The 16793-nt window shown below is 35.4% G+C and overlaps 1 protein-coding gene and 1 long non-coding RNA gene across 3 annotated transcripts in view; both read right to left on the bottom strand.

Moving 5' to 3' along the window:
- LOC127875909 (uncharacterized) overlaps nucleotides 1–16793 on the bottom strand; it is a 48684-nt gene that overhangs the window by 17435 nt on the left and 14456 nt on the right. For both annotated transcript variants that reach the window (XM_052420662.1, XM_052420661.1), the window contains exons 2-5: nucleotides 5486–5604; nucleotides 4721–4839; nucleotides 4094–4217; nucleotides 466–680 (exon numbers count right to left, since the gene is read on the bottom strand). In XM_052420662.1, the coding sequence (XP_052276622.1) occupies nucleotides 466–680; nucleotides 4094–4217; nucleotides 4721–4839; nucleotides 5486–5604 (577 nt within the window). The remainder of the gene's footprint in view (nucleotides 1–465; nucleotides 681–4093; nucleotides 4218–4720; nucleotides 4840–5485; nucleotides 5605–16793) is intronic.
- LOC127875918 (uncharacterized) lies at nucleotides 9841–11351 on the bottom strand. The gene is made up of 3 exons (XR_008047512.1): nucleotides 11315–11351; nucleotides 10465–10580; nucleotides 9841–10210 (listed from the first exon to the last, which is right to left on the bottom strand). It is a non-coding gene; the product is annotated as an uncharacterized LOC127875918 (long non-coding RNA).

Below are 16793 nucleotides of genomic sequence, written 5' to 3'. Positions count from 1 at the left end.
TATATTTGACCTCTGACCTTGAAGGATGACCTTGACCTTGACCTTTCACCACTCAAAATGTGCAGCTCCATGAGATACACATGCATGCCAAATATCAAGTTGCTATCTTCAATATTGCAAAAGTATTCATAAAATGAGCGATTTTGGCCATACATATTTGACATCTGACCTTGAAGGATGACCTTGACCTTGACTTTTCACCACTCAAAATGTGCAGCTTCATGAGATACACATGCATGCCAAATATGAAGTTGCTATCTTCAATATAGCAAAAGTTATTGCAAAATGTTAAAGTTGGCGCAAACAGACCAACGTACAGACCAACGTACAGACCAACGTACAGACCAACGTACAGACCAACAGACAGGGCAAAAACAATATGTCCCCCACTACTATAGTGGGGGACATAAAAAGAGGTAGCGCCCGTGATTAACGGCCGAGTACCATAAAATGTGGTAAGAATACCTGAAAGAAAACAGGTTTCGGTGGATTTTTCGTGTCCACGTCCATACTCCACAGAACGCGGGTGTCGGGGTTCAGTTCCATGATCACGTCGACCGCCTCGAAGCTGTTCGACTCCCACGAAGCGGCTAGTAGGGGCCGAGGACTCACGGGCGTGTCGCGCCAGTGATACTGGTAGCAGAAGTCCTTAGTGTTCACGTCCATATTATTGATTATACCTAGAACGAAAAAAAAAATCAATTTCGATGTTTTTTTTTTGGTTTTTACAGTAAATCGTCACAATGTTGGAATATCATGACGTTTATATATTTAGCTTTAAAATGAATACGTATTTATAAATGTATACTTAAAAGATTGAATAAATTAATACGGTTGCACTTAAAATAAATGTATTGTTTGAACAAATCTACAAACAACATACACGATTGGCAACAATAAAAAAACAACTCGATACGATCTTTGCAATCGTTTAACAATTTTATTCATAGGTGCAACCGCCAATCAAAGTATATTAAATCACTTTTAGTGTCCGAACAATAAACATAAACACGCCTTATTATGTCGTGAGACTCATGACGATAGCTCCCGGAAGAAGCATCAGACGGAAACAAAACGAAAATAAGGCTATGCCCTCGCAGTACTTATGTTGATAATAAACTTCACTTCAATTTGATTTATTAGTTCCTGAGACCTTGTACAGAAACGAAAATACTACGTCAACATGTCATACATTAATTTGTTTAATGAACGCGTAAAATCAGAGTTTAACAACATCTTAAATATCACAGGACTGAAACGACGTTGACAAAAGGAGCTTTAAGAAGCCCGATGATGTCGTTTCTGTCAAGATGTCTATTCGACATTTTTAATTTAACTTTTCTGTTCCTTCATTATATCCTATTTAAAGTCTTCCCATTCTGAGCTTGTTCAAGCAAAAAAAAATTCCAGCTAAATGTAAATCTGAAGTTTGAATAAGATTCGTCTACTTTTATATTTGAGTCATGATCTGGTAAATGGGCTTTAACCCTTTGCATGCTGGGAAATTTGTCGTCTGCTAAAATGTCGTCTGTTGAATTTCTAAAATTAGCATTTTCTTCGATTTTTTTTTTCAAAGAATACTATCAGAATAGCAAACAGTTTGGATCCTGTTGAGACGCCACGTTCTGTGGCGTCTCATCTGGATCCAAACTGTTTGCAAAGGCCTTTAAAATTCGGTTCCCTCACTCAAAGGGTTAATGCATGTGCGTAACGTGTCGTCCCAGATTAGACTGTGCATTTCGGACAGGATAATCAGAGACGACACTTTCCGCTTTATTGTATTTTTCGTTAAAAATAAATCCATTTCAGGCAAAAAGTGTCGTCCTTGCTTAGCCTGTAAAGACTGCACGGGCTAATCTGGGACGACGATTTACGCACATGCATTAAACCACGTTTTCCCAAAGCAAGGTTCATTTCCTTGATGGTTTCAGCAGTTGATCTACATGGACCAAATAAGCCTAGCCCTCCTGGAATGTTTCATTTTGAAATCGCGTCACAATTTCCCGAAAGCTCTTGCCCAAAAGAAGAACACGTCGGACGAAATCACGAAATGACGGGTGGACAGAAATACAAATGCATCAGCACTGCAATGGACTTCGTTGTACATCGCCTCATTTCGTATATTTGTTAAACTACAAAACGGTCAAAATCAACATGATATAGCAGTCCCAATACGCGACAGAGTCAATCATCCCGCCGTGGTGTAATAGCATAATCTTTGTTTTTAACACTTGAGGTCCGCAGCTCGAATACCGCAGCAGATAATCTGTTTCCACTTTTTTGTCTAGATGCTATAAATATCTTATACTATTCCTTTCAAATACTAAAGTGATATTAATAAATGCATTAAATGACATAAAATAATAAGAAAACATTTTATAAAATCTCATTATTTCCCCAAGTCGAAATTTCCTCTGTATTCAAGTTATAAAAATGTATGTTGAAATCCAAGGTTTATGGCAGTTATTCATTCCTGATTTGTTATGGGTAACATGCATACACATATTGTGAACTATCTACAAATTGCACATACTTAGTTTGAACAAATGAATTACTGCTTACTGTCAATGCAAACTGTCGTTTTGATTATCATGGCTTAGGTGAGCCATATGAACTTTTCGGGCAAGATTGCTTTCGTTTACATATGATATTCAGAGGGGATATTTTTTGGATTCGATGGAATGTCGATTTTATTTCACGAGTGATCATAGAAAATATATTTTTTCTATGATCACGAGTGATATTAAAATCGACATTCCACCGAATCCAACACATTTTCTTTTTATTTTATGCCTTTTTTTACCGTTTACTTACATTGTAATAGGAGAATGTCGCTGGTATAATGACGTCATTTCGTAAAAAATGACGTCATTTCACAGTAAAAGAGTGAACAATATCGATAATTTTCAATGTTATTTTTCACTGTTTGAAACATTGAAATATCAGTTTTATTTCATTGATATTTCTCTATAAAACAACGAAAATCATAAAATGATATATTCTATTTATACTTGTAAGCAATGAAGGATTTTTGTATCGGCCATAAGGTATGTTTCATAACTTCATGCAACAATTTAACTATTGTCAACGGCGGCATGGTCATGCAATATGCATCTGTAGAAAACAAGGGTACCCCTACAACTAAAACAAACCCTTTAAATATTTACGAATGGTTGTTTTTTTCAATCAATGATATATCATAGAAAAGTTCTATATTTAGAGTTAGTATTTCATACCTCTGATCTTTTGAACTCTTTAAAAAATGACTTATCTATAATCATTAAAGATTGTATTTTTATAGTGTTCCAAGAAGAGAAAACAACAATTGTGTGCTTATATTTTTTATTCCGCTTGGTACACCTTATTAACTATTATTAATGCATATATAATGTAGTAATGTATAAATGCAGACGTAATACGTCTTGCTTAATCAATTTCATGTTCATAGAGAGTACAATTTGAATCCAGTGAACCAATAACAATAGGCAATGGGAAGAAAAAGAACATGTCGTATTGGAGATATAAAACATTAACGTTCGTATAAAAAATACGCCGCTGTTTTTAATGTTTGTTTCTAATATTTCAATGTGTTTATTTTTTAATGAAGTACATATTATTACGAGTAAAACCTTTTGATAACAAAATCGCAAGTATTAATTCACAAGAGGGTTGCAAGCTCTACTTCTTTTTTACCAGAAATTACGCATGTTACAAGTTAAGTAATAACTTGTACTCTTCAAAATTAACCTATGTACCTATAATTGTGTACTTAATGAGCCAATTTTGAACTTGTTCAATTGAACAGTCGAAACCCGATGGCTCGAACTCGCTGGGGCCGACAAGAAAAGTCGAAAAGGCATCCGAAAGTCGAGCCCATACATTTTATATAAAGTGTGTGTACTTACTTTTTTTAATTGCAGCAAACAGCATAGGGGAAATGAAAATAATATTTTGCTATAGATTATTTTTGAGGTAAATGTTTATAACAAAAAGTCCCATCACAAAAGCTGACTATGAACGCGTTGTACACAAAGGTGAGTAAAAAAAACAACACGCGCTTGTTCTTTTATATTTTAACGAACCCCCACTGTACCTTGTTTCACCCACATTCGCACGATGAACCCCATGCCGGCAGTGGTGGCCAGTGCCAGCTCATTCGTATTCTCATACTTCTCTAGTAACTGCAGCAAGTCACGTTTTTTGACATCGTTCTCCGCCTGAAACATGTTCAGATTAACTTATTTATGCCTAGTGGACCCTCCCATCCTTCTAAATTGGATCAATTTATTTCTAAAATAAGGGATGTCTAGTATAGTTATTTCTATATTTAGAATATTTCTTACAGAAATTCCTTTGAGCAAACAGCGCAGACCCTGAGGAGACGCCGCATCAAGCGGCGTCTAATCTGGGTCTACGCTGTTTGCCAAGGCATTTTTTCTAGACGCTAGGCATAAATGGGTTAATGAAAACTAAATTTCATATTTGAAAATCAACATTGAATACCTCTTGCTAATGATAGCAGCTGTGTGCACATCAATTATGACATTACACCGGTAAGCAATGCCTGTCTAAGACGCGAGTCACAATAGCATAAATTATGATCGACCAGTGCTTTCCCGATTTCGTTATTATTGTACTGAACTATGTCTGGTATATTTTTGTAATAATACATTCATTTAATTCAAAATTGAAAAGAACCTAACGGCCATCAGCAACTCACCAAGATTTTCATTGTCGTAACTTTGCCATTTTTCACCGTAGTTACCCGGCACCAGTTCTTCAATAAACTTTCCACTAATTTTCTGTCGGGGTTCTCACAGTTAAGCGCGCACCAAAGACCTACCGAAGAAATAATAACTCATTGGCATCACGCACATTAATTAGCGAAGATTTTCCCTATAACATAAATATGGTTTAAATATGTTTAAACAATCCCTATGCTTTACGTTCTAATTTCGGACACAGTTCCTTTATTATCCAGGAAAAAAATGTACAACCAATGCACATACTTGAAATTATTTCGAAACAAATGCCTTTATTATTTGGATTGAATTTGTTAAACCAATGCCCATACTTTAAGTTCTTATTTCGGACAATCTGTCTTTATTATTTGCATATATTTGTTTAGCCATGCCCAATACGTTTATGTTTCTGTCGGGCACAGTGTCTCTATTATTATTTATTGAAGATGTGCACATACTTTTCGACACAGTGTCTTCATTATCTGGATTGAATTTGTTAAACAAATGCCCATACTTTACGTTCATATTTCGGACACGGTGTCTTCAGTATATGGATTAGATTTGTTTTACCAATACCATCCTTTATGTTCGTAATTCAGACAAAATATATTCAATATCGGGATTAAATGTGTTTAACAAATGTCCATACGATACGTTCTTATTTCATAATATCTTGTTTAATGTTATTAAAAAATGCTCATACTGTGCGTGATACGTTGGACAAAGCAGATTTATGGAATTACCTGGTTTAAATTTGTTAAACCAATGCAAGTTCTCCTCCCATCCTGACGGCTTCTCTTTGAGGAGTACTGCCTCGGCTGTGAGCCCATCGTTGTTCGTCAAGGAACAATCAGCACCGCATCTGTAACATTATGTAATAAATATATATAACTACAATTCAAAGACATTCGTATGATAATTCGTTTAAGCAGGGCAAAAATCACCCTCCATATCCACATATAATGTGCATCCCTAGCTATTAAGTACGACATTATGGTACCACTGTTGATTGGCTGTGGATGAAGCTAATCAGAAAGCTCGGCATTATTGGCCTTTTCACGTTTTGGTAAATTGACAAAATAAAAAAAAAGTTGTTTCAGATACGCACATTTTCGCGTTAGTTATGATATTTGTGAGGAAACAGTAATACTGAACATTTACCATGCTCTAAAAAAGCCATTACATGCATCTTTTGACGATTTTAAAACCTGAAAATTATTAAGCGTCGCAACGCGAAACGACTGAAAAATTTGGAAAGTTCTGTTGCTGTCGCTATATTTTGTGAAACTACGAGAATTGCTTTCATAAAGTAAAAAATACATGCCTTCATAATATGAGCACGGATGGCCGAGTGGTCTAAGCGGAAGACATTTTACTCCAGGGGTCAGTGGTTCGAGCCAAGTTGTGGGTTACTTTTTTCGTTTTTTAATTGTATTCTTCTTGTTATTTTTACAGGAGATTTTTAGGTCCAATGTTTACATTTATCAATATTTAGCATTTAATGACAAACTTTAATACACACCAAACTCTGTGAAAAGGCCCCTTTACACGTTCTTAATTAAAGTACGCAAATAATTATCCAACAAAATTTGGCTTTTATATACGGTTTGTAGTCAAAAAGAGAATAGATAATAATATAACCCATAACTGGTAAAAATAAAATGTGAATAGATCATCATCATGAGGTGGTTTGTTGTGACTTAGATGATTTGATAAGGACTATGCTCCGAACCAGTTAAATCTCTGCGCGGAGGAAGAGAGCTGTATAAAAGTCAAAAGATTATTTCAATTTTATTAACTTCTTTAGTACTTAAAACATCTATATTCGAATACTTTAATTATGAAGATAATGTTTGATATTGCAAATGTTCTTTCGATACGATTCATTTTAAAACCGATTTGGGACAAATACTTAATTCTACATTGCATACGCGGAACGGTAAACGCCTAATTATTTCGAAACTTAACACATAATGCTAGCTTTAATTAAAACGATCAATTTATTTTATTAACGATCTCGTAATTTAGTTTCATGCATCTTCTTAAATTTTGTAGTATATCGCTAGATCCGACTTTGTTTTTTCTTCTGTTTTAATTCACATGAACGGTTTAGAATATTTCAATGCAATGTACGACATGGACAAGAAATCAAAGTACATGTTGTTCAACGCATGTTTTATTATGGCGCTTTTTAAATTTAAAAACATCTGATCGGTTTATTATGTTGTCATCGCGAATTATTTATCTGTTTCACGCAAAATACTAAATATTTCACACGCGGGAACCATCTATGTGGTTACCACAACTCTATAAGTCGTTCCCACGACTTGCTAACTCGTTTCTAAGGTTTACTCACTCGTTCAAACGAGTTAGCTGACTCGTTCTAACGTCTTATGATGTCACGCGAATGTGTTACTAAATCTTGGGAACGACATAAATAAAAACATGAACTTGTGTCTTATGGCACTTTACAGACCCGTGTGTAGTCGTTTTTCATGTGTTATTGATGTACATGTATTAGTGTAATAGTTTTATCGCAGGTTAAACAAAGCAATTGTTTTGTTAAGTTCGGTAGTGCCTGCGATTTTCATAAAATTCTAGCAAATGTCCTGTGTAACTGTTAGTCCAGTCGTTTTGTGTGAAAATTGTTCACAAAATGATAAAAGCATTAAACTTTGCAGAAATGGAGTTAAGGTTATAACAATTAATTTTGGATATGGACCCATCTTAAAAATCTAAATGGCGGACTTTGGCAGCCATTTTAAAATGACGGCCATGATTTGTACATTAAAATTCTTCAAAAAATCATAACAATTTTATTTTTTCATCTATTTCAATAAAAGTTGGAATACAAATCGCTAATAATATCCCCAATCAATAATCTTCTTCTATTGGCAAAAATACGACGGCCATCTTAAAAAGCAGCAATTTTGAAAATTTGGAAATTGCCAAAAAAAATGCATTTTTTAAATTATTTTTGTATTAATAGAAGGTAATCTTTTTTTTAATTAAAATTACAAACGCTTATATATTACTTTAAATGTACATGTATATCCTGATACATTATCTATGTAAATTATTTTTTAACTCAATACATGCACATCTCTATTCTGGATGCCAGACTAAAATGTCCTGCAGTAATTCACGCGACGCGCTTAGCAATTACTTTCGCAACCTCTGTCATTCCAGCACATGCTTGTGTATATAACTCACGGTGCCTATACCACGTGACTTTTTAAGATCTGTGTGGGGAGTTAAATGTCAACAAAAGCACGACAAAGGTAAGATTTTTAAGGAAAACTTTTTTAATATGTCATCATTTTCAATGGGATAAAGTGGAGAGCCCGCTCATTCATGAGAGTTTTCTATAGGTATCATGATTTTGTAAAACAAATGAATATTTTTTCAGTAAAGTGCAACCGCGCGTTTGAACGGTTAGAAAAAGGTAGGATCAGTGTGGGGACATTATTTTATTATGACACAGAAACATCACCTCTCGTGAAATAAAGCAATAAACTTTATGGGCGGAGCTTACACTATATCATTTTGCATTCTTTTTTCAGGTTTCTTTCATATATTTATGAAAAAAAAATCAAGAAAAATATTCTAACAGTAATATGATCTGTGTGGTATACGTGTTTAGAAGGATCTGTGTGGTATCCGTGTTTCTACAATTTACGGATAAATTGAGATAATAACGACAATATATATATATTTTTATTAATTTCAATTATTTCAATACAACAATTACTACTACTACTACTACTACTACTACTACTACTACTACTACTATTACTACTATTTCTGCTACTACTACTACTAATACTGCTACTACTACTACTACTACTACTACTACTACTACTACTACTACTACTACTACTACTACTACTACTACTGCTACTACTACTACTACAACTATTACTACTACTAGTAGTAGTAGTAGATCTATTATTATTATTTATAAATTCATTCATTTCAGTAATCACCTATTTGGCACTAGTGAGCGGACAAGGGTTAAGGGAAGAAAAAATAGAGGAAACAGTTTCACGAGACAGGAATGCTATACAGAAGGGGACACTAGGAGTAAGGTGGGAGCGGGCGAGACGAAACGATAGCAAACTGTTGCAAACAATAAAAATGCGGATAGACGAACACAATGGACATTTTAATTCTGACACAAATTCTGTAATAGAAATTGTGTCAAATATTACACAGGTTGACAAAAAGCAAAGGCATGTTCTTTCCTGAGTAATACGTATGTTTTAAAATCAAATTTGGAATGCAAACTGATAAAACAGAATCCACCAGACCTATTGGCTTGTCATTTTGTTGTTATTTAAAGTTTAAGGTAAACGGTATGTTTATTAAAAACAAAATACTGGTCATAGTAGAAACATATATATATATGTGTGTTTTTGTGTGTTTTATTTCATATATGGAATTCATATTGTTGCATTAGTTTATTACATAGTATAGATATTGACAATCATTCGCCATGTGTTGGTGATAATGTCATGTTATAAATTATGTCGTTGTATTCAGTGTAACAAGTGTATGCTTATCTTTAGCATTAATTATTTTGAAGAGAATATAAAAAGTAAATGAATAAATATTATATTATATGATTATATATGTACGATTCTGTGTTGTGGATGGATGCAGCTCTGAAGAATGTCAAGACGTATTTCGAATTAAGGAGTATTGTATTGTATACACAACCACATTGCATACATTGTTTACTGTCAATTACCACGGCCTAGAGTAATTATAAGCAGGCAGTTAATTATGTGAAGCAATCGTGTAAAACCCTAGTATTAGAAACCCTTGCTGCTTATGATTATCGAACTAGCTCGTGACAGCGGTATTTAAAATTGAAACCAACGAAAAAACATCGCAAAACTTTAATCAAGTTATAATTAAAAAAGAATCACAGATTCGATAATACAAATCACAGATGCGATATATTAATGAATAACGTAAATCCAAATTATTGCACAATTATTTGAGAATGATTTCAAACACACAAACGAACTAAACGAAACCTAAAAATTAATCAAATTCGGATAACTTTAGTAAAAGTAAAAGTAAAAGTAAAACAACGAATAAAATAACGTAAAACGATAATGAAGTTACACAGACAAACTGTAAACCATTATGATTTTTAATCAGTATTCACGGATTTATGTGAAGTCCTCACGTATCGAGAAAGGTTTGTTTTGCGTTTGTACGTTTTGAAACACTCCTCACTACTGTAACACTTGTCATGCATGTGGGTATTGACGTGCTCTCTGAGGTCATTCTCACTCCTAACTGCCAACCCACACTGGTAACATTTCACCAATCCCTCTTTTTTGCACTTTTCTCTCTAGCCACGAGTAGGTACTTGTCCGCAAAGCTCCTGCCGCACTGTACACACACGTGACATTGGGGTCCTTTGTTCGTTGAAGCCTTCTAAGATTGTAGGCATCCTGAGAAAAAAACATATTTTATTCACGTGGCATTTCAATGCGTAAACACGCTATTTACAAAATGTTAGTATCTGAGGACACGCGTTCGTTAGTTTTAAATTACAAACGATTTGACGATTATTGAGTTATTTCAAAATATATGATAACCTGAGAGATGAGATATATTGTATATTTGTGTTGTTTCAAGAAAATCCGTTCATCTGGTTAGCATAACTGTATAAAAATGTAACTATTTTTAAGGTATTTAATCTTACCTGAAATGCTTTCCCACAGCAGTTATAGTTTCCAGAGTTAGCGTGTCCCCTAATGTGGCGCAATAATCCAGCTCTGGTCTTCGACATTTTTCCGCATTCGGAGCATTGAGCCATACCTTAAGCAAATATAATATCAAAAATAATATACGATACATTACTTCACCTGACAGTAGTGTTTGGCGCTAAAATAAAAATGGAATTTGATAAAATAACATAAAGTGTACACTTATTTAAGGTAAGCATGGACTTGTCATCGATTTAAGAAGCTCCAGCGTAAGATTTTAATATTATAATGGGGATTGTACAGAATGCCTGTAAATCATAATTATGTATTAGTTCAACAAGCGGTGCAAGCGTAGTGTAAAGCCATTTTGTGTTTTACATGCTAGCGCATTTAAAAATCCCGTTTCAAATACATTGTTAACAAGCATTTTTTTAAACAACTAAATAGAACTGAAAAACTTAAAAACAGTATACCACACAGATCCGTTGAAAAACGTATACCACACAGATCATATTACTGTAAGAATAGTTTTCTTGAATTTTGTTTCGTAAATAAATAACAGAAACCTGAAAATGGATGCAAAATGATATAGTGTAAGCTCCGCCCATAAAATTTATTTCTTAATTTCACCAGAGGTGATGTTTTTGTGTAAAAAAAAATAATGTCCCCACACTGATCCTACCCTTTTCTAACCGTTCAAACGCGCGGTTGCACTTTACTGAAAAAATACTTATTTGTTTTATAAAATCATGATACCTATAGAAAACTCTCATGAATGAGCGGGCTCTCCACTTTATCCCATTGAAAATGATGACATATTAAAAAAGTTATCCTTAAAAATCTTACCTTCGTCGCGCTTTTGTTGATATTTTACTCCCCACACCGATCTTAAAAAGTCACGTGGTATAGGCACCGTGTAACTGGGAGACTTTAAACAGAACAATACTGGTCTATCTGAATGACGTAAGCCACGTCAATAGAGAATAACAACACCCCCAGTTTCCAATGACATTTAAACGAAAACGATGTCAACAAAATTCACAGATCAGTTTGACAAATGATACAGGATGCATATGGCCAATTTTGGATAATATTGTCACATGGTAAATATTTTTATTTGGATAGAATTGCATACATTTTTTGATGATTTTATTGCAAATGGTGGGTGGTGATAATATTTTTTTTTTAATCGGATTGTGTACACTGAAAAGGCGAATTGTTTAATAAAACGCGGGTACAAATATTATAGAAAAAAAGTTTCGAATTGTTAACCCGAAAATCGGTAAATAAAAGGTGTTTATGCCATTTTTTTAATTGCAGGTTTGCCCAAGTAGTTTCTTGCATTTAAAAAACATGTGACTTGTAAAGACATTATGGCAAAAAGAATTAAACTTGTAGATGTTTATGTAGATACCTACCGAAAAACCCACTGAGCCATTTGATTGGAAAGAATGTTTGATTTGTCAAGAGAGAACACATGAGGAATTACAATGTCCTGCTGATACAAAAAGAACTGATGTAGATATTGGAGCTGGTTACTATTCATTTGAAACTATTATACAAAGATGTATAGCAATAAACTGGTTCCTTGTACAACTTACAGCAACTGGATGAAGGAAATGGCATTGCATCAAACTTCAAATACACATGGCAAAGTGGCATAAAACGTGCAAAAACAAAAATTCTGATCTTAAGATATCACGTCAGGAAAAAAAGAAACCAACATCTGATGTTGTTGGAGATTCACAATATGGACATGCAAGTAAACTAACCAGACGCAGTTGTGGTTATTCAACAGATACAATGATACCCGGATGCTTTTGTGTGGTGATGGGTCTGGAGACCTTCATGCGGCATCAACATGCATGATAGACAGACGAGTACGGGAATGTGCACTAGAACTACAAGATACAGTTCTTTTAGCTAAACTAAGTGCTGGTGATCTAATATCACAGGAGGCGAAATATCATACCACCTGCTTGATAAATCTTTATGACAGGACACGAAAACAAGTTCCAAAAACGGAGGAGGAACGTCAGGAATCGGTCGTTCAAGGACTCGTTCTTTCCGAATTGGTAGACTATATTGATGCATCACGATCTGAAACTGATTCCGTCCCGGTATTCAAGCTGATAGACTTGCAAAAACTATATACCGAGCGTCTTGAACAATTAGGCGTATCTGTTGAAGGTCGTGTGAATGCAACACGTTTGAAAAATAGGATATTGGCTGCCTTACCAGATTTTCAAGCCCATATGCAAGGGAGAGATGTTCTTTTGGTCTTTAAAGAAGATGTTGGCGAGGTTCTCAATCAAGCAACATCTTGTAATTACGATGATGAAGGTATAATCTTAGCAAAAACAGCAAAGATAGTGAGGAGAGATATGCTGAATACTAAGTATCGATTTACAGGAACATTCAATGAACGCTGCCAACAAGAATCAGTTGCACAAACTTTACTTTCATAAGTTAGAATGATCCTAGGAGGACCCAGCATTGAGACTCATGCTAGTAATGTTGTCGAATCGCAATCAATACTAATCATTTCTCAGCTATTACAGTTCAACTGTGAAATACGTCGTCGAAAAGATGCAAATGCAATTTACCATTCTTCAGATAGAGAGCCTCCATTGCCATATACTTAGGAAAGGTTATCCACACAGAAACAAGAAAAGGGATCTTGTTGATAAACTTTTCAGTTTAGGACTCAGCATATCGTATGACAGGTTGATATATATATCGACAGCTATGGGAAATTCTATTTGAGACAGATTTCAAAATGATGATGTTGTGTGTCCAGCAAAACTTCGTGGCAATATTTTTACAGCCGGAGCAGTTGATAATATTGACCACAATCCACGCTCCACTACAGCTAAAGGATCATTGCGTGGAACAGCGATTTCTCTATTTCAACAACACGATAAAACCATTACCAGAAAGATACTCAATAGTACCACCTGCCATTCTCCCAAAGGAGCCAGCTGCTGTACCACTTTTGGAAGGACCATTGAAGATCCATTCCGACCATTTCAGTGATGCACAAGACTAGGGGTATAGGTATATCTTATGAGTAGAGCTTATAATTCATATAAAAGCATGTAGTGCAAAAATAACACCAGCGCATATAACTTCACATATTTGCTTAATAGCCATTTCGCACAGAAATACAAACATACATTTTATATATATGTATCACTTACCATTGTTTTGATACTGCAATTCTGGATATAGCATCAAACTTAAATTTTTCTATCTGAACATATTCATGCATATATGTATGCTTAATTGTGCTTAATCTTGCTGATTTACAGGTGACTTAATCATGCACGCCAGTAGATCGAAAAATGTGATGATAGAGACAATGATACAATGGCACGGTCTGCCTTCCATGCAAATATATCTCAGAGTCATTTGGTAAAGGCCATTCATTTGGACATAAGTTCCGTATTACCCTTGTTTCAGGAAGAGGCAAAGTCTGCTGCAATGATTCAGCACTCAATGATCATTATCAAAGAGTGTGTCAATTTTCTTAATCCAGGAAAAATACCTGTTATGGCATGTGATCAGCCACTTTATGCCCTTGCCAAAACATTCAATGGATTTGGTCTGAGAGATACGGAGAGAATCTTAATGTAGTGAGTTTGGTGGTCTTTACATAGAGATTGCTGCTTTTAGAAACGATTGGGGATTGGCTACATGACAGTGGCTGGGTGAATGCGTTAAGTCAGTTTAATGTTGCATCTGCCGGTACAGCAGACTCATTCCTGAAGTCATCACATGTAACTAGAACTCAACATGCGCACCAGATAACTGCTTGCTCATTACATATTTTGATGCATAAAGCCTATACTTAATTCTTAGACAACGTCGATGATATAGAGGTCAATAGTCTCAGTTCTGAGGAATGGAAAGAAAGAAGAGAAATGGAAAGCCCACTGTTCAAATTCTGGTCACTTACATTGAAGTTTAAACTGATAATTCTTATCTTTGTCAGGTCTCTACGAGAAAGAAATTTTGAGCTGTATAAAGAATCTTTAACCATGTTAATTCCCTGGTTTTTCGCTTTGGACCATCCAAATTACGCTCGTTGGCTGCCTATTCATGTGAGAGATATGGTAGCATTGGATAGCGTAGCACCAAGTATAGCGACAGAAACCAAGTATAGCGACAGAATTCAAGAAGGGTCATTTTGTTGTACAAAAAACGTATCACGCATTTTCTGCAATGGCTATTGATCATGCTCATGAGCAAAACAACACATTAGTGAAGGGAGAAGATGGAGTTATCGGGCTTACAGAGAACACATCTCAACTTCTACGATGGATGGCATGTGGTCCAGAAATGGCTCGAGTGGTCAATGAGTTTGAGATTTCACAAGAACGTATCAAGCAAGAAAAAACTAAAGGGCCGGACATAAAACACCATGAGCAAGTAGAAAGTATACAGAATTCATTTGTTAAACAAGTCCAAGCGATGACTAATACTCTTGAGGAAATGGGTAATCCATTCTTGGAATAATGTAAGGGTCTTTTAGTCCTTGGCACGCGTGACATTGCTGATCCGAAGGTTGCAAATACAATACGAAATATTGAACAGATTAGGAAGATTCAATACCAGGAATATATACGGGACAGATTGGACAATCGAACTAAACCCCTTTCTGATCCCATAAAACAAAACAAATTACATCTATTCAGTCGTCAAGAAACCAAGGTTGTCACAAAGGATAAACAGCACATTAGTTCACTGAAACAAAATTGTTTGTTATTTTCTCATTTTATGTCGCTTGTCAGGCTCGTGACGGTAATCTTGACGAATTCTTTCGTCACGAGAATCAAGCGTATCCACCTTCTCTTTCACAATTCGGACAGTTGGGACTCGGCTCAAAGTCAGATTTGTTAGTGCCTCTAGAGAAGATCATCACATCACAAACTGAATGTCCTGAGATAGAAGTTTTGATCTTAGACGGAGCTGTTATTGTCAATATGCTGAAGCCAAGATTCTGCAAGACGTTCGAAGATTATGCCAAAACGTTTTTCTACCTTTTATTGACAACCAATTGAAGACGTGTAGCAGAGGTGATGTTGTATGGATTGAATATCGCGAAGACAGTTTGAAAGCTTCAACTCGTGACAAGCGTGGAAAAGGAATAAGAAGACGTGTTCAGGCATATTCAGCCATTCCAGGAAACTGGGAATCCTATCTTCGCATAAATGACAATAAGACGGAGTTATTTACCTATCTAGCAGAACAATTATCGACATTTAAAGCAAACGGTGACAAGATTGTGGTATCGACACTCAGAATGGAAGTTGTATGCAATTCCCCAAGCAAGGATACACGTCAAATATCACCGTGTAACCATGAAGAGACAGACAGGCGCATTATGTTACATGTTAAGGATGCAGTACAAACTGATATGCGTCAAATAATGATCAGAACCGTAGATATTGGTATTGTTGTCATTGCAATATCGATTGTGCATAAACTGAACATACTTAACTTGTGGATAGCATTTGGAGTCGGTAAAAATCTAAGATACATACCAGTTCATGAAATCGCTGGCAATTTGGGACCTTCCAAGTCCCGTGCATTTCTTTGCTTCCATGCCTTTAGCGGCTGTGACCAAGTGTCATACTTTTCTAATCGTGGAAAGAAGACTGCATGAAAAACATGGTCTGTCTTTGATGAAGTAACAACAGATTTCGAAACATTGAGTGATAAGCCAGATATCGATATAATCAATGAATATACTTCAAACATTGAATGTTTTGTTGTGATGTTGTATGACAGGAGCAGTGAGGAGCGTAGATGAGGCAAGAAAAGATCTTTTTACTCGAAAAGGGCGTGCAATCGATAATATCCCACCAAGCTCTGCTGCGTTACACAAACACATCAAGAGAGCGGCTAACCAGGCAGGATTTTGCTGGGGACAGTCACTTAGCAACCAACAAGAGCCCCAACCACCTTGTTCCTGGAGTTGGAAGCGCAACAAAGATGGAATATGGGAACCTTTCTGGACAACATTACAGCAAGCTTCCGAGTCTTGTGCTGAACTCATCAGATGTGGATGCAAAAGTGAAAATGGCTGCCGTGGACGTTGCAAGTGTGTTAAAGCAGCTTTGAGCTGCACAGCTCTATAAAAATGTGGAGGGCAATGTGGTAGGGAATGAATACATTTACTTGTTCTTTGGACTTGACAATAAATGTTTATTTGATCATGCACACGTGATCTGTGTTGTTTACGGATAAAGAACTCTTAATAACCTTAATTTGTTTTAAAAAATATTCAAATTATACTAATTACTTACTATTGTTATTATGT

The sequence above is a fragment of the Dreissena polymorpha genome, chromosome 4 (assembly GCF_020536995.1).
Source record: "Dreissena polymorpha isolate Duluth1 chromosome 4, UMN_Dpol_1.0, whole genome shotgun sequence".
Lineage (NCBI taxonomy): Eukaryota > Metazoa > Mollusca > Bivalvia > Myida > Dreissenidae > Dreissena > Dreissena polymorpha.
Note: the sequence above shows the minus strand (reverse complement) of the source record. Positions and strands in the feature narration are given on the sequence as shown.